The 24,820-nt window shown below is 50.6% G+C and overlaps 10 protein-coding genes and 2 non-coding genes across 12 annotated transcripts; 6 read left to right on the top strand and 6 right to left on the bottom strand.

The window, feature by feature from the left end:
• Window positions 1-2,084: 2,084 nt before the first annotated feature.
• Window positions 2,085-2,901, top strand: BDV14DRAFT_203326 (germin family protein; the record flags this gene model as incomplete). Its single annotated transcript, XM_073774262.1, has 3 exons — window positions 2,085-2,224; window positions 2,282-2,424; window positions 2,480-2,901. 3 exons carry the CDS (start codon window positions 2,085-2,087, stop codon window positions 2,899-2,901), a joined length of 705 nt encoding a protein of 234 aa, XP_073624825.1.
• Window positions 2,902-3,113: 212 nt separating this feature from the next.
• On the bottom strand, window positions 3,114-5,048 carry BDV14DRAFT_203325 (putative 3-hydroxyacyl-CoA dehydrogenase; the record flags this gene model as incomplete). The annotated part of the gene is made up of 3 exons (XM_073774261.1): window positions 3,114-4,213; window positions 4,269-4,904; window positions 4,964-5,048. 3 exons carry the CDS (start codon window positions 5,046-5,048, stop codon window positions 3,114-3,116), a joined length of 1,821 nt encoding a protein of 606 aa, XP_073624824.1.
• An 848-nt stretch (window positions 5,049-5,896) lies between these two features.
• BDV14DRAFT_210832 (putative cytochrome b5 reductase) lies at window positions 5,897-7,335 on the bottom strand (the record flags this gene model as incomplete). Its single annotated transcript, XM_073775981.1, has 2 exons — window positions 5,897-7,206; window positions 7,260-7,335. 2 exons carry the CDS (start codon window positions 7,333-7,335, stop codon window positions 5,897-5,899), a joined length of 1,386 nt encoding a protein of 461 aa, XP_073624823.1.
• Window positions 7,336-7,868: 533 nt separating this feature from the next.
• BDV14DRAFT_203323 (cytochrome P450 monooxygenase) lies at window positions 7,869-12,213 on the top strand (the record flags this gene model as incomplete). Its single annotated transcript, XM_073774260.1, has 9 exons — window positions 7,869-8,001; window positions 8,054-8,890; window positions 8,946-9,543; window positions 10,117-10,433; window positions 10,480-10,787; window positions 10,836-10,916; window positions 10,963-11,567; window positions 11,614-11,796; window positions 11,853-12,213. The coding sequence occupies 9 exons, from the start codon at window positions 7,869-7,871 to the stop codon at window positions 12,211-12,213; spliced, it is 3,423 nt and encodes a 1,140-aa protein (XP_073624822.1).
• Window positions 12,214-13,299: 1,086 nt separating this feature from the next.
• On the top strand, window positions 13,300-13,990 carry BDV14DRAFT_203322 (uncharacterized protein; the record flags this gene model as incomplete). Its single annotated transcript, XM_073774259.1, has 2 exons — window positions 13,300-13,418; window positions 13,474-13,990. 2 exons carry the CDS (start codon window positions 13,300-13,302, stop codon window positions 13,988-13,990), a joined length of 636 nt encoding a protein of 211 aa, XP_073624821.1.
• A 555-nt stretch (window positions 13,991-14,545) lies between these two features.
• Window positions 14,546-14,618, bottom strand: BDV14DRAFT_t123. The gene has a single exon. It is a non-coding gene; the product is annotated as a tRNA-Trp (tRNA).
• Window positions 14,619-15,413: 795 nt separating this feature from the next.
• Window positions 15,414-15,486, bottom strand: BDV14DRAFT_t122. Its single transcript has one exon. It is a non-coding gene; the product is annotated as a tRNA-Trp (tRNA).
• A 560-nt stretch (window positions 15,487-16,046) lies between these two features.
• Window positions 16,047-16,610, top strand: BDV14DRAFT_203321 (kinase-like domain-containing protein; the record flags this gene model as incomplete). The annotated part of the gene is made up of 1 exon (XM_073774258.1): window positions 16,047-16,610. The coding sequence occupies one exon, from the start codon at window positions 16,047-16,049 to the stop codon at window positions 16,608-16,610; it is 564 nt and encodes a 187-aa protein (XP_073624820.1).
• A 415-nt stretch (window positions 16,611-17,025) lies between these two features.
• Window positions 17,026-18,017, bottom strand: BDV14DRAFT_179415 (uncharacterized protein). The gene has a single exon (XM_073769763.1). It carries the CDS (start codon window positions 17,985-17,987, stop codon window positions 17,667-17,669), a length of 321 nt encoding a protein of 106 aa, XP_073624819.1. The 5' UTR covers window positions 17,988-18,017; the 3' UTR covers window positions 17,026-17,666.
• A 985-nt stretch (window positions 18,018-19,002) lies between these two features.
• Window positions 19,003-20,670, top strand: BDV14DRAFT_210829 (myo-inositol transporter; the record flags this gene model as incomplete). Its single annotated transcript, XM_073775980.1, has 2 exons — window positions 19,003-19,326; window positions 19,396-20,670. 2 exons carry the CDS (start codon window positions 19,003-19,005, stop codon window positions 20,668-20,670), a joined length of 1,599 nt encoding a protein of 532 aa, XP_073624818.1.
• Window positions 20,671-20,745: 75 nt separating this feature from the next.
• Window positions 20,746-22,801, bottom strand: BDV14DRAFT_179414 (uncharacterized protein). The gene is made up of 2 exons (XM_073769762.1): window positions 22,476-22,801; window positions 20,746-22,372 (listed from the first exon to the last, which is right to left on the bottom strand). The coding sequence occupies exons 1-2, from the start codon at window positions 22,594-22,596 to the stop codon at window positions 20,925-20,927; spliced, it is 1,569 nt and encodes a 522-aa protein (XP_073624817.1). The 5' UTR covers window positions 22,597-22,801; the 3' UTR covers window positions 20,746-20,924.
• A 774-nt stretch (window positions 22,802-23,575) lies between these two features.
• BDV14DRAFT_179412 (uncharacterized protein) lies at window positions 23,576-24,769 on the top strand. Its single transcript, XM_073769761.1, has one exon. It carries the CDS (start codon window positions 23,737-23,739, stop codon window positions 24,754-24,756), a length of 1,020 nt encoding a protein of 339 aa, XP_073624816.1. The 5' UTR covers window positions 23,576-23,736; the 3' UTR covers window positions 24,757-24,769.
• Window positions 24,770-24,820: the final 51 nt, after the last annotated feature.

Here is a 24,820-nt window from a genome sequence, read left to right as displayed (position 1 = left end):
AACTGAACCCCTGACCAACGGCTGTAAACGCGTATCACATCCGAAAATAGGCTGCAGCCCAAAGCCGCTCACAGCAGACAGAGTCTAGCGCCAACACCTGAGGCACAGTGCATGCTTGAGGGCTTGAGGGTTGTTATCCAGCCTTAGTCGCTCATTCGTTGTTCTTGCATCTAGTTTAAAGGACCCTGGTCTGTTCCACAGGAATTAGGCTGCTCCTGCATCCCGCGTGGGGCGGGGCCGGAAGCATTGGATCCAACCACAATCCAAGCGCATACTTTGCAGTCGCATAGACGACCTAGTAGATGGCCCATTGTTGGTGTTTTATGATGGGCAAAGAAGGCACATTCGATGAAACTACTGGTGGAAGAATCAATAGGCTGCTACATTGCGGTTTCGGAGATTGCGAGCAAATGAAACCAACAAGAATCTGTTGGTTGGCATTACAGGCAGAGGATCACTTTCCGACGATTGAATGCGCATGATTGGACCAATGGTCTCAGCAGGGGTTTAAAGGGAGATACAAACCCCGTAGTAGCGGCACGAAACATTAGGCAACGAAAATGAATGTATTATGGGCGGCCCTGCGAACAAACAATCTATCCCAATGGAACATGAAACCAAGCCCTAGGGAATTTAAAAACGGCGAATACTATACGGATGTAGCTCAGAGGTCTATAACTCAACTTAAAATTGGATGTACTAGATGTATGGCGGTGCGGCGCGTAATGATTGGAATCTCCTGGCTGCGAGAACCTTAATCAACACTATGCTTAGCGCGAATGCATGCCAACCACACAGCCTTGGTCTGAACCCTGTACGCACTGTCTTGCCTATCGTCAGCGCTTCGAGTCGCCGTCTCTTGCTGCTGTTAGTCACTTTGTTCTTACTTGATCTAGTTTAAGCGAGCCAACAGGCGAGCAAGATTCTTTCAGTCTTACGACACAGTCCTCTCTAGCATAGAGTGGCTGCGGCTGTCCGAGAAGAACTTCGAGGGAAAATCATCAGACTCGTAGTCTGAAACGCTTTTGCCTGAAAGATAAGAGTGATTGTACGTCTGTCTAGCTTTTGACTGCAGTATCTCCCAGGCTATCCGTACGGATTAGACGAGACTGTGCGATAGGTACCATTCTGCTGCGGCGTTTTCACTGCGAGATAGAAATCTGCAAATAGCACGCCTGTGGGCCAATAAGATGTTGGAGGTTGATAGCTACTGTATTGGCCAGGATCATCCGGAGTACACGGACAGACTTGACATTGTAAGCCGGTTGGAAGTAGCGTCCGACAATTCTTGGAAGGCAGATGAAACCATTGTGAACAGGGTCAATTTACGGGCTGCACCTGAGGAAGCCTGCATTATTATGTGATAGTTCAGACAGTTAAATGATGGCCCTCATGTGCTCTTGTTGGTCCCTGAACATTGTGCGAGTAATAGGATAAGGCCGGTGTCGAAAGTCAGGGTTGGTTGTGCGAAATAGGCATTCTTTGCAAGTTTTCTGGGCTTAGCAATGTGTCAAAATAAACAGTTCCAAGTAATAAAACGTATTCACCATAGGCTTGAACCCCGTACCAATGTCCTACATACACCTAGGATACCATATCAGACCGATCGCTGGACCGCGTCGCACATCGCCTCCCAAGAGACGGCGGTCAGGAACGACCAAGCCAAGCGCCGTATTTGCGCATATCCGTACACGATTATACGCGTGACCGGTTATTCTGCCAAGCGAGCGACGAACATTGTCTTCTTTGACCAGTTGGAATGAAGGAATGAGGCACAGCCCGGTACGAACCGCATACGCATACGCTCCCGCAGGCACAGGGCTGAGTGGCGTCTGACTACCTCAGCCACGGCCACCAATACGAGAACCATTCAGCTGCATTGAGGCTCTCATATGATTTTGACATTAGAGACTGCGTATAGTCAAAGTATGTAGTGGGACATTTTGCGCTTCGAGTGGGTATATAAGGACCCCTGGTGTTCCCGGTTTTGATCTACAACTATAACCCTATTACTCATTGACCACCAGTACAACTCTTTCCCAGCTCATCGCAAAATTGAATTCATTAAGATTTTATTGCCTACCATGCCTTCCAATCTAATCATGAAATCCGTGGGCGCTCTGATTCTGGCAGTCGCGCTGCCAGCGGCAGCAGCACCGCACCCAATTACCCAACGTGCAGTCTCCGATCTCCCCATAACGGCTCAATTGAAGCTCGCAGATACGTAAGTCTCTAGACCAGATAGAAGTCCTACTTCTCGTAAAGAGACTAACCGAATCAGCGCGATCGAACGCTACGGAATCCTCTCCGACGACAAGCAATTCGTCTTCAACTTCAACGAAGGCGACGTCCCCGTCGCCACAAGTCAGAACTTCTACCCTCTTGTTGGAACGGGTGTCTCTTTTAACATGGGGTCTCTCCCTGGTACGTCCCAAACAAACCACCACTTCAGCCCTCACTAACCCTCCCTTCCCCACAGCATGCACCATGGCCTTCGCCCACCTGCACCCGCGCGCAACCGAGCTCTTCACGCTAACATCCGGGCACGTAAAATCCGAAATGATCCCGCAGGAAGGCGTGACAGACGCCCAGGGCAACCAACGCGTAATCAAAACCGACCTGACAGCCGGAATGATGACCGTTTTCCCCGCCGGGTCCTTCCACCTGCAGATTAACCCGGACTGCGAACCCGCCAATTTCACGGCTGCCTTTAACTCGGATGAGTTTGCGGTTGGGATGATTGCGAAGCAGGTCTTTTCGTTCAGTGATGATGTTGTTGCGGGGACTTTTGGGGGGAGTATTACGGGGGAGGATATTGAGAGGGTTAGGGAGGCGATTCCGAAGACGCTTGCTATTGAGGTTGAGGGGTGTTTGGCTAAGTGTGGGTTGGCGAAGAATTAGGATAGGCTGTGGGATATGGTGTGCTACGTAGTGTGTATTGATGAGCATTCTGGGGGATGCGGGCCTCTGGGAGTATGGAGGTTTGATAGAGTCGTTGGTTTTTTTTTTCATATAATTGGATTCGCTGTGTTTAATGTAGATTGCGAGCATAGTACTATATGTTACAGAGTTTTATAACCATCGACAGAATGAGAATTATCATGTTAAAAGGTTTAGATCAAAGCGATACCGGTAAATGCTCGGTCCTCGCCAGTATACAACGTCGTCTTCTTCCCATCCGTCATCTCTATCCTATAAATGCTCCCACCAAGGTCAGCACAATAGATGTGCCCGTTAGCCAAATCTAGCTTAAGACCAATCGTCTCATGAAAGTTCCTCGCGAGAATCTCATACCCACGCGAACTCGAATCCTTAACCACCAAACCAGCACTATTCAACGCAATCCGATTCAACGAGTTACCAAAAGGCAACTCCCCCCGATCAGTCCAGTACAAAGTGTTCGAAACCTCATCAACCTCCAGATCAATCGGCTCCGACAAGTTCTCAAGCAGGCATACAATATCCTCTCGGTCCGTAGCAGTCTGACCCTGAGGCGTCTTGATATTAGCACAGAAGATTCGGCCTTTCCCACCCTTCGACGGCCCCTTCTGCGTCCAGTAAACCTTGCCATGCTGAGGAGAAACAGCGATACCGACGCACCACTTTGTCGCGTCGGACCTTTGCTCGGGGATATGACTATCCCCTGTTTGAACGATGACCTCCCGCTCTGAGCCGTCGTAGTCACACCTGAAGACGCGCAGGCCCTCGCGATCAGAGAAGTAGAGCTTCTGAGCGGACTGGTCGAGTGTTAGCTGCTTCGGTGTATCAACCTCCCCGGGAGGAACGAGTGTCTTTATATCCGACCCGTCCAGGTTAGCTGAGTACACGGCGCCATCTGCCTTGGTCATTGTACCCATATTCGTCCAGAACATCCGCTTGCTGCTTGAGTCAACGGTGATGCCGTCCGGTAGTGCTTGGTTCTTGACGACTGCTCGCTGGATCTTGCCGTCGGCTGACAGCTCGAGGATTTGACCTGCTGTGGCGCTTGGTGGAGAAGCAGCCAGTCCAACATCGAGCGCGATAATCCTGGGCTGGGACTCATCCTTCGCCGAAGTGGTTTGAGGCGGGTGGAGACCACCCTTGCTAGACTTGTTTCCCAGTTTGCCCTTGTCGAGGTACTCCCTCTGAAGGAAGTCAACGGTCTTCTCAGAGGATAGACCGCGCTCAGCGACATAGTGGTTTTCAATAAACGCGACGGTATCAAGTCCAACAGCTGATACTCGTCAGCTCGCTAGTTCATAGCAAAAAGAAAAAGTAGTATCACTCACAATCCATCATCCGACAAGGCAAAACCCTCCCATTAACAAACATCTCCTCCCAAATAGCATCAATCTCCTCCGGCACCGAAATACCCTCCGCCATAATAGTCAGTGTCTCGCGCTTAATCGCCGCCCAAAGCCGATTGAATATAAACCCCGTAGACTCCTTCCTCGCAACATACGGAATAGTACCGGCCTCCTTCGACCGCTCAACCATAAACGGGAATATACCCGGCGCGGTGAACCCATCTGTCATGAGCTCAACGAGCATACACTGCGGCGGCATGTAGTAGTGCATATTTAGGATACGGGTCTTCGTTGACTCGGAGACCTTCTCGAGCATTTCGGAGGATCGGTACGAGGATGAATTCGAGGCGAGAATGGAGTCTGGTGCTGCGTGTGCTTCGAGTTCAGCGAATGTGTCGATTTTCATGCGGATTTTTTCGGGGACGGCTTCGATTACTAGCCAAGCGCTTTTGACTGTCTCTGCGAGGTCGGAGAATGCTGATGCGGTACCGGGTGTGCAGCCGGTTTTTTCGGCGTATGAGGTTACATTCTCATTCACGTAGGCGAGACAGTCTTCGCGTTGTTGTGGGCTGGGGTCGCGGACTCGGACGTTGTAGCCTGCTGATGCCCAAATGCATGCTATGAACTGTCAGTATTATTTAGGACAGCAGGCGGTTAGTATTTTAGGAGGACTATACCAAGTCGACGACCAAGAACCCCTCCGCCCAGGATTGAAACAGGGCGAGAGGGGCAGTCCTTTGGTGGTTGCCACGTAGAAGACATGTTTGTCCACAAGGTTAATCACGATAGAGGAGCTCAGCTAACAATCAATCACTAATAACAAAGTACAGTCTGGCACCGTGAGACTCCGAGCACATCTTATTCGATTGCCTTTCCGGCACATCGGAGTGTACATCATCCCGAGTACCCATATCGCGGGTATTTCGGAATCAGAACCAGCTTCCAGAAATGGCATTCCGAGTGACGGCTTGGTCTCAAACAGCTGCCAGATCGATAATCCAAGGCATCAGGCACACGATCTTGGACAGTGGACAACAGGCCATTCCATGAGTGTATGCCGAACCGCGGAACAGGCCGAGCTGTTGATTGGTCGCTTTGCCGCGGTTCGGCATGCCGAGGGTATCCACAGGGGGACGAAGCCTTGAAGACCGACGGAGATTTTGACATGACAGCCTCCAGTTGACAAATAAGTGTTGGTCAAAATCGACTGGTCCATCATTGGATAATGGATATAGATGCACTGCTCTGTGAGACAGGGATCTGCAATCATGCGAGACTGCCGCATACCCGGGCGACTAGTGTGGAATCTCAGGTATGCGCGCCTTAATTCTAGGCCCTGTCAGTTTTGGAGAATTTTTCTTCCCTTGAGAATATCCTGCTTTTTAGGAAATAGGATATACTCTTATTGCTCAAGGGTCAAGATAGCGTCTAGCCTGCATAGGAAATCAATACGCTTTTAGCATGCACTAGGTAAGTAGCAAAGCGACACCCCAGAACGGCTTGAGAACACATCAGTAATGCCTAAAGCATGAGGAATCGATGCCTCAAAAACAAATATCACGTCAACAAAAAACCCATGCAATACTATATATTCACTACATCTAAGTAGACTAAAAACAAAACACCTGATCATCAACCTTCGCAACAGCCCCCGGCCTCTCAAACCCCAACTCACCCAGACCTTTCTTAACAGCATTAACCATACCCGGCGGCCCACAAAGCATGATCTTCGTATCCTTTGCAGACTTTGGCAACCTCTCCTCCAGTATCTCCCCATTCACGAAGCCCCTACCACCTTCCCACCCCTCGGGCGTATTCTCAAGAACATAGTAAACCCTGAATTGCACGGGATACCTCCTCGCGAACCCCTCCAACTCGTTTCGGAGAAGAATATCCTCTTCGTTCCGATTCGCGTAGATAAGGCTGATACTCGTCGTATCACGCTCATCTTCACAGATTGCGCGGATGAGTTGGTACATAGGCGTTATACCTGTTCCGCCCGCGACCATCCCGATGTTCTTCGCCATGTTAGGAACGTACTTCATTGCACCCTTGGGACCGCGGAACTGGACTTTTGCGCCGACGGGGAGGGACGCAAGGTACCCGCCTGTCAATAGACCGTCAGGATAACACTTAATAACCATCTCAAGGCGACCAAGGTCAAGATTATTCGAGACAGGCGTGTACGAGCGCGTAACGGCCTGCCCGTTTACAGTAGCCTTGATCGCGACATGCTGGCCGATCGGTAAACCCACGACATCTGTCTTTCCTGGCAGGGCAAACAAGAAACGGTAGACGTTTGGTGCGAGTTCTTCCTTTTCAATCAGTGGGAGGGACTTGTAGTCTTTTGCGTTTAGGAAGCCGGGTGTGTTGTGTGGGTTTTGGGTGAGGCGCGGTCGGCATTTCATGCGGGGTGGGTACTTTGTGAAGCCTGAGTCGATTTGCGTAAGACTTGAGAGCTTGAAGCCAAGAATGGTGTTGAGGGTTGTTGCGATTAGGGCCGCGGTTGCGAAGCCGTTGATGAAGCCGCCGCCTCTTAGGCGAGGAACTGCGATGGTTGATGGGAGGTGGCTTATAGAAGGCAGATGCCGAGCAATTTGCTGTATCTGCGAGGGGGAATAGTAGTAGAGTAGACTCGAAATGATCGCGACTGATCCGGCTGCTGCGACTTTGTGCAGTGTTGATGTCGATTTGTCTTCAACGGCTGGCTGGACGGTTTGCTGAATTACTCGGACTTCGGTCTTTTTCTTGTGCTGCGCTGCGTCTGTTGCTGTGCCGATGAGGAAATCTTGCATGATTTCATCTGCCTCTTCGGAGTGTCCGACGTCTTCGTATGCGGCTGTCGCATCTTTTCCGGCTACGTCGTAGAGTACTTCAGCGCCGCCGGGGTGGTCGCGCAGGTAGGGTGTGAGATCGTAGACTGTGAAAGTCAAGTCAGCGCATCGTTCTTTTCGTAAATACTTTAGAGGGTACCTTTTCCATGGATGATCACCCAGAGGTCATCGCGCGATTTATGCGCTGCGACTTCTTGAGTAGTGAACTCCTTCATGATGGCGGTTGTGTGAAAATCAACAGATTCAATGACAGCCAGGTCTAGTTATGAATTTGCCCTGCCGAGTCCAAGAAAGTTTCGGTCTCATATATCACCAGGCGCTACTTTAATGCTTCCCAACACCGCCTCACAATTCTTATCTTCTGTCCATAAAATCGCACCCCTCACTCATCCTATCCGTGTTAACCGATTAGTACACTTCCTGCACTCCACCGAGACTATACTAGATTACAATCCCGTCGACGGTGCCTGGATGAAACAGAATACCGAGGTAAAGTGGCCAATCGGAAAGTTGTATAGGGTGTGGATAGCCCTAGACATGCGGGTATGTCTCCACGCAACGGGATGCCGAGCGCCGCCCGAGGTGAGTGGGTATCTGCAACAACGGCGTCAAGCCGAAATGAGTAAAGTAAATGTGCGCGTCTTTGAATGGCTGGTTATGCTGATATATAAGTTGGAGGTATTGTGGACAGACGGCACGAGGTACGACCGTTGGAAGAATACGTTCATTGAATTGAAGCTCCCCAAGAATGCCTTCTCAGCAGTTCTACCTCCTCGGGGAGCCTGTCTCCTCTGCTAAGACAATTGAGATCGATGATGTTAAGGATCTCGACGACTTGAGATCCTTGATCGCCGCCCATTTTGCCATTGTTGAGCCCAGCGGTTTGTCTTTCACCCAAATTCAGTCCCTATAGCTCTCAACTAACACCACCAGGGATCGACTTCTCCTCAAACAACACCTTCCTAACGTCCATCCCCGAAATCACCTCCACTTCAGCCCCAATCTCAATAACAATCGACGGCCATGCCATCCGCGACGTCCCCACCCCCACGGGCCTCCCAATAGTAGGAAACTACTTCCAGATCTTCCCCGACCATTTGGGCAACCACCAGCGCCTCTTTGAACAATACGGCCCCTTGATCAAAACGAACACAATGGGCCGGATAGTCTACCAGACGAACGACCCTGCACTCTCGGCTATATTCTTCAGCGAGTCCGACTTCTTCACGAAGAAGATTAATGAGAGTCATCCGCTTTTTTCGCTCAAGACGCCTGCTGCGGGAGTGTTTTTGGCAGACACAGATACACCAGAGTGGCGCGTTGCGCATAAATTCCTCCCACCTGCGCTTGGGCCAAAGGCTGTTAGGCACTATGCGCCGACTATGCAGAAAACAGTCGAAGACGCATACAAAGTGTTTGATAAACTCGATGAAGAAGGCGAAGCATGGAATGTCTACCAGTATATGCTGAAACTGGGGTCTCAGGCCGTCGGGAAGTTGACGCTGGGTATTGACTTCGAGCACTTTGGTGAGGTTGACTCGCCGATTCATGAAATGGTGCATTTGATTGCGGAGATGTTGTCGCTTAATAAAAAAGTAACCTCTATGGGCGATTGGTATGCGATGCTGCCCTTTGGCGATCCGAAGCGGTTGAAGGATTGCAGGAAACGCATTGAGGGGATGGTGACCGAGTCGATTGACCAGGCTGCGAAGGGGGGTGTGGAGGATTTGCCGTTGCAGGATGCTGCGCTCAAGGCGTCGAATATGGTTGGTATGTATTGTCCCCGTGTTATACAATGAACGATGGGACTAACAGTGAAGTAAAGACTACGCCATCCGCGCAACAGACAGCAAAGGCGAGAAACTCCCAACAACGAGTCTCGTGTGGGCTCTGGTCGTCGCCACAGCAGCAGGCTTCACAACAACCTCTTCGCTCCTCTCCTGGCTGATCTACGGTCTGGTCACATACCCCGACATGCAGGACCGTCTACTGCAAGAACTAATCGACAACGACTTTGACGAAAACACCGAGCTGACAGCCGAGTATACCGAGAAACTCACCTTCCTGGACAAATACATCAAGGAGACCCAACGCCGGCATAACCCGTCTTTCCAACCAGGCCGCACTGCAAAGGTCGATCTCATCCTACCAGGCGGATACAAAATGCCCAAGGAGTCTGTCGCCATCCCGGCGCTGCACCACATCCACAATAACCCTTCTCTCTGGGATAATCCGGCTCGATTCAACCCGGAGCGGTGGGACACAGAGGAGGTGAAGAATAGGCATCGGGCCGCGTATGTGCCGTTTGGCGCGGGGCCGAGAATGTGCATAGGCTTCAACTTTGCCTTGCAGGAGGTGAAGATTTTCTTGCCCAAGTTGATTTACCGGTATAAGTTTACGCGGGAGGGAGATGGGACTATTGAGTATGATCCGATGTTTCAGTTGATTAGGCCGAATAATCTCTATGTTAGGGCTGAGAGGAGGGTGAAATGGCCTCCTAAGTCTGATGCATAAAAAGAATTGTTAGGCTAGATGAGAAACATGTAGATAGAAATTGGATACTCAGAATTTCAGACATATCATTAACACAAAGTATGCTATACCAACTCAGGATTACCCGTTATTGCAAGAAAGAGCTTCATTCCGCTCTGACTTGCCATATATCACGCAAAGCATAGACAATATCTGGTAGTTGGTGCCCTAGGCATCATTTTCGGCACTCGGCACGCGAGCGTTTCAAAAGCGTTCAAACTCGGCATCTCAAGGTCAGCTTGTTCTTTTCTACATTAAAAAGGATGAATAGTCGCCGCAAACGCTCTACAGTTGCTTGTCAAGCATGTCGCCGGAGAAAAGTGCGCTGTACAGTCGCGGTGACCGGCGTTCCCTGCATAGGCTGCGCACAAGACGGCGTGGAATGTTCGGTGACGTGGCGAAGAGGAACGTAAGTAATCCCTTATGTTTCGCAATTAGAACCTAATAAGATAACTCTTGTATAGCGAAGATGCTGTTCAGAGGCCGCCCCGACAAATTCGCGCAGCTCCTACTAGTACGCCCGGACTGGTCGAACCAGTGTGCGCGGTCGAGCCTTCCAATATAGTGGACACAAATTACGGTGGCAGGACGCTCCCTCTGCCGCAGACATCCCCATTTGAGACCATACGAGCATTTTCAGAGCCTGTTGATGTGACTAACTTACCAACACCGCAATCCGAGAATACCCGGACCGAAGACGAAGAGCGCAGTGCAGCTGATTTTGCGACTGCATCACTTAGGCCTCGAGATGCTCGGGCAACTGATATGCCTATATACACCGGTAAGCCTCCCATAAGGATTGACGTTGATTCTTCTAACGTTCCCAGGCGGAGATCTGGGATTTGGGGCGTTTCTTGATGTGATTGCACCGCAGGCGGTCCCAAGGCACATCTTTCGCCCAGTGTCCCATCCCACTCTCAGCAATGAGGATATTGAGTATTTCAGATTCAAGGGATGCTTCAGTCTGCCGTCAAGAGATGTTTGCCTGGAATTGATTCGTGCCTACTTCTACAATGTGCATCCCATAATGCCTGTGGTCGATGCCGCTCAAGTGATGGGAATCGAGCACCTGCTTGATCGACCAACCGAGTTGAATCTGTTACTGCTATGGAGTATCTTCTTTGCAGCAGTCAATGTTTGTCTTCGAAATCAACTCTTACGATTCACTCGCTGATTGGAACAGTTTATACCAGCGGAGACCTGCACTTTGGCAGGATACTCGTCCAGAAAAGAAATGAAGGAGGCGATGTACTCCCGGGCAAAGGTACAATGCTACAACCTGTCCAACGTATCCGCTAACGATGTCTCAGGTTCTGCATAACAACGGAGGTGGCGACAGGATTACCGAGATGCAGTCAGCCCTCCTTCTTGGGTTCTGGCATTCAGAAATGAACAACCACGCCCAACCTTGGTATTGGACAGGCGTCGCAATCAGCCTTGGTCATATTATGGGTCTTCACCGAGATCCAGATGCGGTGAAGTATAACGCCACCATTGCCGATCGCCAGCGAGCGCTATGGCGACGTTTGTGGTGGTCGTGCGTGTACAGAGACCGCTGGCTTAGCCTCACGCTCGGGCGGCCGTTACGGATCAATCTTCGAGATTGTGATGTCACGATACCCTCTGTCCCAGATGTTATATGTGACCTTGCTGAGATACATCCATCAATTAACGCCTCTCTCATTCCTGAAGACCTACCGCAGTTGACAGAGTATTGGATTACCCTTCTGCAACTATCGAAGACGCTTGGTGATGTTCTTACACTGAGTTATCAGCCACAAGGGTCGAATCCCACACTTAGCCAGGTCGAAGAACTAGAATCCAGGGCTTTGAGTCTCAACGTTCCCAGTCATTGTAGCCCTGGCCTAACCCCTCGGTCAAAGTTCGCCGTCTATCATCTGCAGCTTCATCATCAGTAAGTTCGTTATTATACTCCTCATTGCAAAGGCTAATATCTTCAGGGCATGTCTCATTACGTTTTATCGACGCTTGACAAACAAAGTCCCCGAGGGCGTACCGACGACAGAGCATCAAGCATACCAGGGCATGGTACGAACCAAAGTTGAAGCCGCTGCCCAGCAAACAAATACGGTCCTTGACTGTCTTGCTCGCGAACAACTGCTCCATCTCGCAGGTCCTATGACGTAGGCTTTTACTCTTTTACCCTTTAGTTCTGTCATATGTCACTAACACCGAGTAGACCACCCCTTTTAGTCCCAGCCATGCACATCCATCTTTTGAACTGCAAATCCAGCGACCGCCTGACACAACAGCTCAGCCGCAACAAACTCGAATTCTGTTTATTGATACTAAAGGTGATGAGAGACGTACACTCGGCAGCATCATACTACCGTGCTCTTTTTTCGGAGGCCGTTCGCCATGTCTTTCCCGAGTCCACCTCAGGCCCCAGTCCCTCTCTGCCGGAACGAGGTGACGCTGTTGTCCCTTCTACTGCACCTGGTGGGCCATCCATCGATACCTTTTTGAGCGGCAATTTCTTTGACGATCTCATGGACGAGGCTTCGTTCTTCAATTTCTGGGACTCGTTGAATCAGATGTAGCGAGAAGCAAAATAGCGGCGTGGGGAACTCAATATTGCATCTCAACCCAGCAATATAACGCAGCTTCATTTAAAGAGAACACCTGATTTGGTTTGGGACCTATGGTACTAAGTTAGGCGTTCTTTTGTACGAAGGAGCTTCAATGTAAGCTTTCGGCTTCCAGATGCCCCAGATGCCGCGAGGCTGCCGAGTGCCAGTGGTCTCTCATAAGCCGTTGCCACCTAGTTGCCATTGCCTGCAGAGTCATTAGAATGGTCGCTTGACGCGCTATGTCCGCCGACTTCGATCATTTGCTTGGACATTGTTGAAGAATCACCTCGCTTCACGAGTCAAGCCTCCTCGGCGGCGGCGAGCCCGATGTGCCATGGAGCAAGCTCGCGTATTTCCCATGCAACCCACCTAACAACAAAGGCGGCCCAGGCCGCTCTGGTCCCTTTCATGTCCAGCAATAGGCCAGAAATGTTGATTGCCACGCATTCATAGCGCGTTCCAAACGGGCAGTTCTCCCGTAGGGTTGCAGCAGGGGCACATGGCCGCATCTCTCTGCTCCAGTCATCCTGCGCCGTAAGCGCAAAAGCAAACCGCTCATTCGCCACGTCTCGAGGAACTGGATTTGGACCCTCAGGGCTCGAGTCCCTGCGATGTACCAAGTGGAACCAGCACGTCTGGGCAACCCCCAAGGTTCTCAAGCATCCTTGGCATACCCAGACCCTAGGCTTGGCGCGTTGTGATGAGGACCTGGAAGGCTGGATAATCTCCGGAATGGAGGCTTTTTGATAGGGGAGCACGAGTTCTGTTTGGCCAGCTTCTGATTGACCCCAATTTTGCCGTGAGAATTAGGTTGCATGACGCCGAAGTGAACCAAGACAGGTCGTATAGACCACCACAACCGCGTGAGGACCCTGGGGATGCCAAGGCTTCCGCCGAGAAAAGAGCACGATGCGCTGAGTGAAGTAGCGTGGGATGAGTGGGTGGTGAAGCCTCTGTTGCTGTCATAAATTGCTGCAGGTTCCTGCTGCCACCCTGTACCTGCTTCCATTCACTCGCATCAGCACATTCAAGCCGTCCCTAGGAATACTATACAACATGAAGCTCTCCATCCTCGCCTTCCTAGCCCTAACGGCCTGCGCCGTCGCTCAGGAGACCGAGACACCTGGCCCGTCTCCCACTGAGTCTGTTGGCTGTGAACCTCACGGTGACCACTGGTTAGTCTAACCCATTGATTGCATGCTCTCAAAGCACCGACTAACATATTACCAGGCACTGCGACGCCCCAGCAACCTCAACCGAAGCTGCCGAATCCACCTCCGAGACCCTCCCTCCCAGTCCCACCGAGTCAACCGGCTGCGAACCCCACGGCGACCACTGGCACTGCGAGGCCGCTGCAACCGAAACAGATTCCGAGTCTTCTGAGACCTCTGAGTCTCTCGCCCCCAGCCCAACCGAGAGCATCGGCTGCGAGCCTCACGGCGACCACTGGCACTGCGATGCCCCCGCTACAACTACTGAGTCTGACGCCAGCGCAACTGAGACCGATGAAGCCGGTAGCTCTGAGTCGCTCCCTCCCAGCCCTACTGAGTCCACTGGATGCGAGCCGCACGGTGACCACTGGCACTGCGATGGGCCCGCTGAGACGGGCGACGCCGATGCCACAGGCACCGAGGAGGAGGGCGCTGAAGAGACTGGTGAAGTTCCCGAGGACGCTGCTGGTATTGTCGGTGTGAAGATTACTGGCGTCATCGCTGCCGCTGTTGGTGTAGCTGCTATTCTTCTATAATTGACTTGACCCGACCTGAGTTGGGCTGACGGCTTGCTATGTACGATTTGCGATGGATTTTTTGTACTTACGATTGATAAGGAACTAAAAGGACTCTGTTTTACAATCAACCTTGTGAAATTCCATGTGCAAATATTCAAATCGTATATTCGTGTACCTTGCTAGTTAAACTCTTCTACTGTGGCATTGCTGTTAACTCGGCTTTGTTCTCTGTGCCCTTGTCTCCTCATTACATGATGACGCGTGGGCGACTTGCTGCAGCTCGGTTTGCTTTCCCTAGCATTGCCACGCGGAGTAGGGGCCATGTTGAGGGCATCCGCAAAAACAAAAAACGGTAAAGGCAGGGGTCGCGGGTGCATCATAGCTTCAATCGTGCTAGACAAATAACAAGCAGAATTCAAAATAGACCGGCATAGATGAAGTATATTTAACTAGGACCGAAAAAAAAAAAAAAAAAAAAAAAAAAAAAAAAAAAAAAAAAAAAAAAAAAAAAAAAAAAAAAAAAAAAAAAAAAAAAAAAAAAAAAACCAACCAACCAATGCAAAAAAGATAACCTGAGGCTGGTCCGTCTCGATCGGGCAACCTTGCGATCTGGAGTCGCACGCGCTACCAATTGCGCCACAGCCCCATTGGTTGATTAATACGGTAATTTTTTAGTATTATCAATAAAATCAACAATGGTGGTGTTCTAACTGTCTATTTAAGCTGCTCATGTCCCGGGGGCGGTTGGATGGAACTGAGCCTATTAACCATAACTCAAGGACAACTGTCTTTCTCTGGAAACCCTAAAGAAACTCGTCGATAAAACTTGAGTGAGTTTCAATTGTAATTGACTTTGTTGGTCAATTAGTAAACGTTTCTCCTTCAGCATGCCAATCCGGTTGTGTTAGCATTGGCTGCTGTATATATTTTGGTGTTGACTCGAGACCATACAAGCAGACTTGCGAAACAATTTAGGAGCTACAACATTTGTAAATAATGATATCGACTCAAACGAGGAACCAAGGTTAGCAAAGTCCTTCACGGAATTTGTTGAAGAATCCAAATTAAAAGTACTATCACATCAAAAAAGTCGATTTCTCATGGGAAGACCACCTGTTGAAACCAGTATACCCGCTGTGTCCGAGTCCATAACGCGTCATTGACTCATGAAAATCCGAATATCTTACATATCTTGTACGACCTCAATCGATGTACAGAGCAAGTTGACTAAATCGAATTGCCAACATTCTATATTTACGAGTAATGCACACCCTTGTACAGCCAGCCAAATAAACCTGGAGTGCAGTCAACGTTCCACGAGCAGAGAGATCAACCTCGCCATTCACTTCCAGACTCCACCGTTCGAGACGGGCTTCTGAGCAAGCACTCAGTGATAGGTACCGAGAATATAATATGACAGCAAGCAAAATAAAAAAGAAAATGAGGCTGGTCCGTCTCGATCGGGCAACCTTGCGATCTGGAGTCGCACGCGCTACCAATTGCGCCACAGCCCCTCTTGATGAAAAGCAGAGTTTCAATTTTGCCAACATAAGACAAAACCCTTTGCTAATGCAAGGACACTTGGGATTGTGAAAGAATAACCATGTAATCAACATATTGTTTGCAGAACAAGTGGGTTGATTATAGCCAGAATAACAAATTCTAAACCTACTTTGTGGGATAGTTCATTCTCATGGTGCGATATACACCTGTCTCCGAGTGATTATCTAGGCATCTAATCATTGAGGTACAACAACCTTCAAAAGCCCCGGTTCTTTGTACAGAGAATAATGTAAAATGCTGGTAACTTGGAGTTTTAGAGGCGGAGATGTAGGACTGATGGTCCTTCTTGGATAAACTATGGAACTTTTCGACGTTGCCCTGAAAAGTATGTACTATCATACAGGGATATTTGCCAGTCCTTGGTGGCCGAATCGGGAAGACCACCCAGGCCCCGTCAAGGAAAACACGTGCATATACTCTTTGTTCTTTGTGAACGAAGTCGCAAAACTCCTTTGCCTGGGCTGGAATTCTAAATGGAACATAATGTCTATAATCATCCTCTGTATTTCCAATGGCGCATTACATATTCCCACCAGGCATCAGCGCAGAAGATATCAAAGGTTGTGGCACAAGCGGCATGGCAGCCCTAGATCCGTCGACAGGATACATACTCAAGTTCCACCTTGGTGATGATGACGAGAGAGAGCGATGTGAGACGGAGAGGGAGATTTATGAGCAGCTGGAGAAGTCAAGGTATGAGCGGCCATCTTCGCTGCTGAAGTTCTACGGAAGCACAAAGCATGGTATTTTGTTAGAGAATGCTGAGCATGGCCCTGTGCGGAAAGATCTACGACAGTCCAGGTCTGCGAAGACAATCGACAAGACAACTGTGTTCTGGTGGGCGCGGCAGGCGACAGAGGCAGTGCAGTTTGTTCACGCTAATGGGATTCATCATGGGGATGTCAACTGTACGAATTTCTTCGTTGACGGCAACCTCGATTTGAAACTTGGCGACTTTACGAGCTCGGTAAATGACTTGGCGGTAACGGCCGAGGATCTGCGAGAGGATATTCTGAATATAGGTGCGGCATTGTATGAGTTGGGGACTGGGCATCTGCCATCCCCAAACTTTTAAGAGGATGAAAGAGACCAGAGGCTTGAGGCAGGGGAGTTTCCTGACCTGTCAGGGCTTATTTTGAAGCCTGCGATTCTACGCTGTTGGGATGCGCATCCCAAGTTCTCAGACATCCTCACTGCTATCAATATTGCGAGTAAGAAAACACCTTAGTATTATTATTATTGTGGTTCGCTCAACGATAGTAGGCGGCGATACTCCATGACCACGCTTGGTTTCCAGATCCGTGCCACTTACCTGCGAGCAACTGCCGCATGACGACCTTCGGCTGGATAAGAGCTAGCCGACTATCTAAGGGCAAGCAAAGACCGACCGGAATTAATACTTACCACATCTGTAGCAGGGGTCGGGGATGCTAGTGCTGCCCAAGCGTCAGGGCGCTTTCTGCGGGACGGGGCACAGCTGTCCTCTCGGCCTCTTTTTTGACTCGTCGCAGGGGTAGTCTTTCCTCTTGGTGACCACATGCTTGGAGCGGCTTTTGCAGTTTTTGTAGAGGACGGGGTACTCCAGGTCGTGACACATTTTGAGCGGATTTGTTGTTGATGAATTAGGTGTAATCGATAATAATTTGTTGATATACAGCAGGGTAATCCATTTTTGCAAAGAAATAATCCTCGTTAAGTATCCTTAATCTTGCAGCGCTTTGTTGAGAGAATGGTTAATGACACCAAGTTTCCCTTCAACGACCGGCATTGAGAAGATTCCATGGCGTATGGTGTCTTTGAGCCCTATGGCAATAAGTGTATCGGAGCGAATGCCAAAGCAAACAAAGACGTACAATCATAATTCGGAAGAATGCGAAAAGCTCAAAACTCACATATCAAAGATCTGAGACCAGCCCAAATCCAAGTTTCAGGCCTCAAAGTACCGTCTCGCTCCACTTACCGGTTATCCAAAGCCTCATTGCACAGCCGATCCGCGCGACAATTGCGCTCCCGTGGAATCCACTCAAACTGCACAACGGTCCCTTAGAACTGCAGCTGCTCCTTCAAGTCAATACACTCTCGAATAAGATCTTGATTGACAACAGGAAAGCCGGTAGAATTTGTGAAGCCATTAAGCATCCACTTCCTCAGTCACTCGGTCATGCAACCGTATGCATACTTTGAGTCTGTACGAATGGTGACACGAAGTCCAGGATTGAGTCGCAAACGCTGGTACTTCACCGGTGCCTTTTCTAACGCAATCATGGGGGCGTGTAGTTTCGCTCTTTGACTGGTTGACTGGTTGGGCGAGGATTGTAGGCAAGATCTCAGGATATCGCCCGCGCGATGTTTTCTTCTCCTTCTTGAAGAGGATCGCTGCAGAAGCGACGGCATTGGGGCGGCCATTGTTGCGGCAGGCGCCGTAGCAGTAGATTTGCATTTCGTATACCATGATGGGTGGTTGGTCGGACTAGATAGAGACAGTCTAGACCTGGAGTGGGAAAGGAGGATGCAGACTTGAAATGCAACATAAGGAAGGTGGACACTGCCGGGGTCATGTGAGCGAATCAGGTGGCTTTCCACCCATCTTTCTGCCTTGTCACCTTATCCCCCTTGCACTCTACATCTCCCGCATGATCTAGATCTAGTTCTACAGTGAAGACTGCGTTTACCAGCAAAAATTGCCGACACCTTATATTTAACCCTTACGGCATGGTTTTACATTATCCAAGATCCAACTGGCAATAGTCTCGACAAAAGACACCATCGACACAAGGCAGGCCGTGATCACCAGAAAATGATATCCATTGAAGTCGGTAAACGTTGTGGCAGGACTATACAGTAACCCGGATTTTACCCCCGTATATCTTACCTTTATAAGTACTACCAAATGCCGCCTTATACCACCTGCGCCTACTAACCTTGAACCCAAGCCTTCTCTCACCAGCCAAGGGCACAACTCACGAATCCCATCATCTGAATGATTGGCGCGTAAGAATAACATGCTTTATTATCAGCCAGTCATCCAGGAAGTGGCGGCAACTGACTCAAGCAAGGCACGGAAATCTCCTCCCGGCCCAGCGCCCAGACCAGCCAAACCAAAGGGCTAGATTTCCGCATCCGGCGAAACACGGGGAATGCCTCCTCTTCTAGACAATGGGCGGCCATCCCCCGCATTTACCCCAGGATTTGGCGAACTAGCCGCCGATCTGGGGTGTGAATAGCGGAGGGAATCGCCATGTTTTGGTCTCGTAGTATTTGATTGGTCGGTGTAACCTTGGGTATGCATGGATTCTGTACTCTTGTAAAAGGTATAAAGGTCACTGTTCTCCAGCAGTGTCCACTGCAGTTCCACAGCGAGGCAAAGACCCATTTTGGCGTCTCTTCCCTGGATTTAAATCTATTTCAATCTATTTCCCCAGATCTCTACCATATTTACTCAGAACTAGTTGTCCGCTTCGGCAACCATGTCCTCCCTCAAAGACGAAGACGAGAAAGCAGCCCCCGTCCACCTCGAGTACCAACCAACAAATGACCCCATACCAGCCGACACCGACAACTCAATCGAAGACATCGCAACTTCCTGGTTCGTCTGGCTCGTTGCCCTGACTGCTTCCACCGCCGGCGGACTCTTCGGGTACGACACGGGCATTATCTCTGCTGTCCTCGTCTATTTGGGGAATGATCTTGATGGACGTCCTACATCCGAAAACGAGAAGCAGCTTATCACGTCGCTTTGTTCGGGGGGGAGCTTTGTGGGTGCTATTATTGCGGGGTTGACTGCTGATAAGGTATACTCCTTCAACCTTACTACCCATCCATTACTGTGATGAACAAGGCTAATAGTACTGGGTAAACAGTACGGCCGCAAACCAGCCATATACGTCGGCTGCCTCCTCTTCACAATCGGCGCCGTACTGCAAGGCGCCTCATACAGTATCGCGCAAATGTCCGTCGGGCGTCTGATAGTCGGCTTCGGCGTCGGGTCCGCAAGCATGGTCGTCCCACTATACATTGCCGAAATCGCACCTACAAAGGTCCGCGGTCGTCTTATCGGACTGAATAATATGTCCATCACGGGAGGACAGGTTATCTCCTACGGCATTGGCGCGGCGTTCGCGCATGTTCCGCATGGGTGGCGGTATATGGTGGGCCTTGGTGGGCTGCCGAGTATCATATTGGCTTGTTTATTGCCTTTTTGCCCGGAGTCACCGCGTCAACTTGTTTTCCATGGACGCGTTGAAGAGGCAAAGGCTGTTCTCAGGAAAATCTACAACGGTGCCTCTGAAGCCCAAATCGACGCCAAAACGCGCTTGATCTCCTCTGCCTGCGACGAGTTCAAAGAATTCAACCACACCAGCACGCGCTGGAGCAAAATAAAGCTACTGCACAGCAACCCAGCCTATTTCCGCGCGCTGGTCTGCGCCTGCGGCTTCGCAGTGATTGCGCAAATGTCAGGCTTCAATACGCTCATGTACTACTCCGCAACGCTCTTCGATCTCGTTGGCTTCTCGGACCCCGTTGCCGTGGGCCTCGTGGTCGCGGGGACAAACTTCATCATGTCTTGGGTGAATATGATGGCCGTTGACCCGCTCGGCCGCCGGCGCGTAGTGCTCCTCTCGGCATGGGGGATGTCAGTTGCGCTCATGGCGGTGGCTGTCGCGTTCCACTTTATACCAGTTGATACGAGCACGCTAGCGCTGGAAACGGACTCCGTGAGTCCCGCTGCAATCGTGGTGCTAGTCTTCATTATCTTCTTCGTCTTCAGTTACGGCTCCTCGATGGGGAGTACGGCGTGGATGAACACGGACTTTTTCGCGATGGAGGTTCGCGCCCTGGGGACAATGTGGTTGACGTGCTGCTGCTGGGCGGCGAATATTATTGTGAGTAGTACGTTTTTGACGATGATGAAGGGGATTACGCCCAGCGGTGCGTTTGGGTTCTATGCGGCTGTTTGTGGAGTCGGGTATATCCTTATTTACTTTTTCTATCCGGAGGTTAGTGGGTTGACGCTTGAGGAGATTGGGGAGGTGTTTGAGCATGGATTTGGGGTGGAATATGCCAGGACGTTGAGGAAGGAGAGGAAGAGGGGGGTTATTCGGGGGGTAGAAGGGGAGGGGAAGAGTGTTGTTTAGAGGGGGATCTCTCTGAGGGTGATGGATACCTCTATCTGGGGAGAGACAGGATGCTGGGATTTGATATGAAATATTGGATGCAGCACTCTCAGATGTCTGTTGAGCGGATATTACGTTGGCCTGATGACAGGCTATCTGTAGAGGACTTGATCGATTCCTGGCAGCTGAGACAAGACAGTAGAAGATTTATCTAGCTAGGTAAATGAATATACGATTCCGATGTTTGCACAACTCCCTGGTCCTCCAAGGCAAAGTCATTGCCCCCATAAATCACCCCCAGACCCCTCTCCCTCCCCATCAAGCAAAAGCCTCCACTTCCTCCAAAACCAGTCCGAGACCTCCCAACTCCTTAAATCCCACGGCTGACCACTTCCAATCCCCAACCCCATCCTCATCCCCATCTGAAAGACCCCAGATCCCTTCTCTTGCTCCCCAGCACAAGACCCCCTACATACAAGACCACCCCCAATAATATCCTTCTTCAACTCCAACATATCCACAAGACCAGGCATGGTCGCGCTGATAATAATCGCTCTGGACCGTAGTCCAGCCAATGGAATAAGATCAAAGATGGGATGGTGCTCGATCAGTATCTGAGGGAGCGTCGGGCGCAGATGAGTAGGTATAAACGGGTTCGTGGCAATAACAGACGCAAGGAGTGTCTTTGGGTCCGTTGAGGCGGATGTCACGCGTTGATAGAATGGTGAGCCGAGCGAGTTGCATTCTAGACTGAAGAACTGCTCGATTGACATGCCTAGGCAGTGCGCGTTGTACATTGTTCCTGTTAGGAAGAAGGTTGCTAGGGGGGTGAGGTGGTTGGTGTGTGGGTTTGGTAGGGAAGCTGGAGTTGGACTTGGAATGGTGGGCTTGGAGTCTGGGTTTGTATTGGAGGCTGATGTTGATGTGGATTTTGAAGGGCTGTTTGCTTGAAATATGGGCTTGGAATCTGTTGGATTTTCGGCAACTGTCGTAGGTCTGGATGTAGATTTGGGTCTATTTGCGGGTGCGGATGCGGATTTAGATGTCTGCTTCGCAGCATGTGACTTGGCGCGTCGTGCTGGTTGGGGCTGGGGCTGGGTTGGTACAGACGGTACATCAGATGTAGAAATATGTTGGGTATTCGAAGTGTAGTCGTAGTGGATGGATGTCTGGGTGTTGCTGGTGCTCTGCTGGAACGAAAGTAGTAGCTGGTCATCTGTCGGAAAATAGTCATCCATGCCTGAGACATGTGATTCAAGATCTGACGATGACTGTGGAAAAAGCTCCAACCCAGAAAGTAAAGGGTCAATCTGCATATCCAAACCCGGAAAAGCATGCGGCTCTCCAGGAACATCGATTGATTCATCCGAAGCCGCCAGATTGGACCCTGGCAGTGGCACCGACAGTGGGTCGGCTGTCAGATTGAGATTGAGCGCCGGCGTCAGAGTAAGGTCATGGGCCTGCGGAGAGATGATCTCGCCGTTGACGATGCCCTGATCCTCCACCCCCGCTGCCGCTGGGTCAGGTACATCTGCATCCACATCCTGAACAGGAAAACTCCACGACGGAGGGGGGATAGGGATGGCTGAATCGGGAGAGTTCCCCACTGGCGGATACGGCCGCAGTTCAGGATAGGCGCTAGAGCTGCGAGCAGAAGTAGATTGCTCCTTTGTGACAGCCTCTTTCTGGCTGTGCGCGCGCTGCCGCTCCTTCTGGCGTAAGCCTGTTTCATTCCACTCGCACGTCAGTTCGATGATCAATGCCAGTTAGACCCGGAAATTGACCGATACCATCTAACTAGTAGAATCAAGGATCGATAAACTCACGGTATGCGCGCTGGGCCTCTCTGTTCTGGATCTTGCGAGCCTCGGTAATCACCCGCTTTGCCTTAGGCTTTGGCTTGTGACTGCTGTTGTCTGGACCAGGTTGATTCATAACGGCAAGCATCTGGCTTACGGCGAGCGCTGTCCGTATGCCTGTGAAGAATTATGAGAAGTGCTGGTGGTACGAGGTGGCTGACAGCACACTCTAGTACCAGCGAAATGGCCCCCTCGGCGAGCCCGTGCAAGCTATACTGCTCTCGGCCTGGTAAGATTGTCATTTTGCAGATCGATAGGCTGAAGTATTAATCGTTGCCCAATCAGCACTGAACACCGCCCGGCTGGGTATTGGAGGTGGAAATTTGTAGAAGAGCCGCCTTTTTGCAACTGACTTACTCTGTCGTATCCAATCACATCATCGAATCCGTAAGCCAGCTTTGTCATCGTTCGAGGAGGTTCTGGTTCCTTTCTGGTCGGATCTCACCCCGGCTTAGTCTTTGTAGTCCCAACACCCGGGGTTAAGGCTCGTCTTCTCCGGAATATCCCCTAGCAGGGCTGAATGGGATTGTTGGAGGTTTGTGGACGATGCGGAGTTTAGGCGTTGTAGACCAGCTTCATCAGGCATCTGCTCATGTAGTCATCATACAATAAATGTAACTAAATAATAGAGTCTACCGATTGACAATGCAAAGCTCATATTTCTAACAACTTGGTATTGCTCCAACTTCTCGTTAAGCTACAATACTCCCGGTAGCCCTACCCACGTGACACTGCTCTATACAGCTGTCAGCTGTACGGAGTACCTCACCAAGACCTCAGCCCAGAGATTCCGCATTGCTTGGTGCACCCAAAACGGTCACACGCTGCGCTCTGTCCCAATCAGCCCTAGAAACCCTGCCGTCAGCTTCTTGGTATCAGCTCGCGAACTCCGCTCCAATCGAGATCGCTAGATAGAGTACATCTGTATCGCGAGATTCCAATGATTCAACCGCCTGAAATGTCCTTCTTCCGACAAGGGAAGTATAAGACCGTGTCTGACGTTTTTCATAAGCTGCCAGCGCAGTCGTTAGCCATCTCTGGCTTGCGATGTCCTGGGCAGCGTCAGTGGCTTAAGTCCGAGAGCACCGAAGCATCAGATCTTGCGGGTATATAAAGCCCCTCTGACCATCGTAAATCGAGACAGAAAGATATCAACCTTCAAAGCCTCGATCTTAAGATACCTGCCCACCTCGATCATCAACACCCGTCACCTTCGAACTTCCACAAAATGTCCACCACCACCACCACCACCACAAAGAAAACAATCGCCATAATCGGCGCAACAGGAACCCAAGGCTCCTCTGTCGCAAAATCCTTCCTTTCCCTCCCCAACTGGTCCGTCCGCGCAATAACCCGCAACGCCTCGTCCCCCTCCGCGAAAGACCTGATCTCGCAAGGCTGCACCGTCGTAGAAGCAGACCTAAACAGCATCGACTCCCTTCGCGCCGCATTCGACGGTGCACACGCCATATTCGTAAACACCGACTTCTGGGGCCCCTATATCTCGGACCCTAATCGGGACAGCGATAAGGCGTTCAAGGCGGAAGTCACGCACGGCAAAAACGCGGCTATTGCTGCCGCGGGGATTCCGACGGTTGAGCGGTACGTTTATAGCGCGCTCGCATCGATGAAGCGCGGCTCGAACGGGAGATATGCGCGGTCGCTGCACTGCGAGTCTAAGGCCGCGGTCGTGGAGTATATTGAGAATGAGCAGGCTGAGTTAGCGAGGAAGACATCGTTCATATATATCGGGGCATACGCGACGAATCCGCTCTTTTCGCCGCGGTTTGATGCGGAGAATGAGATATATCGGTTCACGGTCCAAGTCAGTGGTTTGTGCAAAATGCCGATTATTGATACGGGTGCTTCGACGGGGGGGTTTGTGCGTGAGCTTGTGGTTACTGAGACGGCTGGTATTAAGTTGCTCGCGCATGATAGGGACAGTTACCTGTTCATGGACGAGGTCGTGAAGGTTTGGGAGAGGCTGACGGGTGGCAAAGTGGTGCTCGAGACGGTCTCACTGGATGAGCTCTATGCTTCCACGGGCGTACCGATTGAGGCACTGGAGGCCCCGATCGCAATTGAGGAGTTTGGGTACATGGCTGACGTGGAGGAGTTCGTTCTCCCTGGTGATCTGCAGAATGAGGTTCCGACGAGGTCGTTTGAGGAGTGGTTGGCTGCTGGCGATTGGAGGAGTCTTAGGGCGAAGGGGGAGGCTGAGTTGGCGAGTATCAAGGGATCCAATTGAAGAGCTTTGGCTGGTTGGCTTGTAAGTAACCTGCTAGTATGGTAAGGTCATGTCATTTGCAAAT

Source organism: Aspergillus stella-maris (genome assembly GCF_047715825.1).
Source record: "Aspergillus stella-maris strain CBS 113639 unplaced genomic scaffold BDV14scaffold_58, whole genome shotgun sequence".
In the NCBI taxonomy this organism is placed as follows: domain Eukaryota; kingdom Fungi; phylum Ascomycota; class Eurotiomycetes; order Eurotiales; family Aspergillaceae; genus Aspergillus; species Aspergillus stella-maris.
Note: the sequence above shows the minus strand (reverse complement) of the source record. Positions and strands in the feature narration are given on the sequence as shown.

Excerpts from the sequence above, each read along its gene's own strand:
- BDV14DRAFT_179415 (XM_073769763.1), bottom strand. The coding sequence starts at position 17,987 with ATGGTATACGAAATGCAAATCTACTGCTACGGCGCCTGCCGCAACAAT.
- BDV14DRAFT_179414 (XM_073769762.1), bottom strand. The coding sequence starts at position 22,596 with ATGCTTGCCGTTATGAATCAACCTGGTCCAGACAACAGCAGTCACAAG. Across the intron at positions 22,373-22,475 it reads AGAGGCCCAGCGCGCATACC|GCTTACGCCAGAAGGAGCGG; the intron begins GTGAGTTTATCG and ends GGAATGAAACAG.
- BDV14DRAFT_179412 (XM_073769761.1), top strand. The coding sequence starts at position 23,737 with ATGTCCACCACCACCACCACCACCACAAAGAAAACAATCGCCATAATC.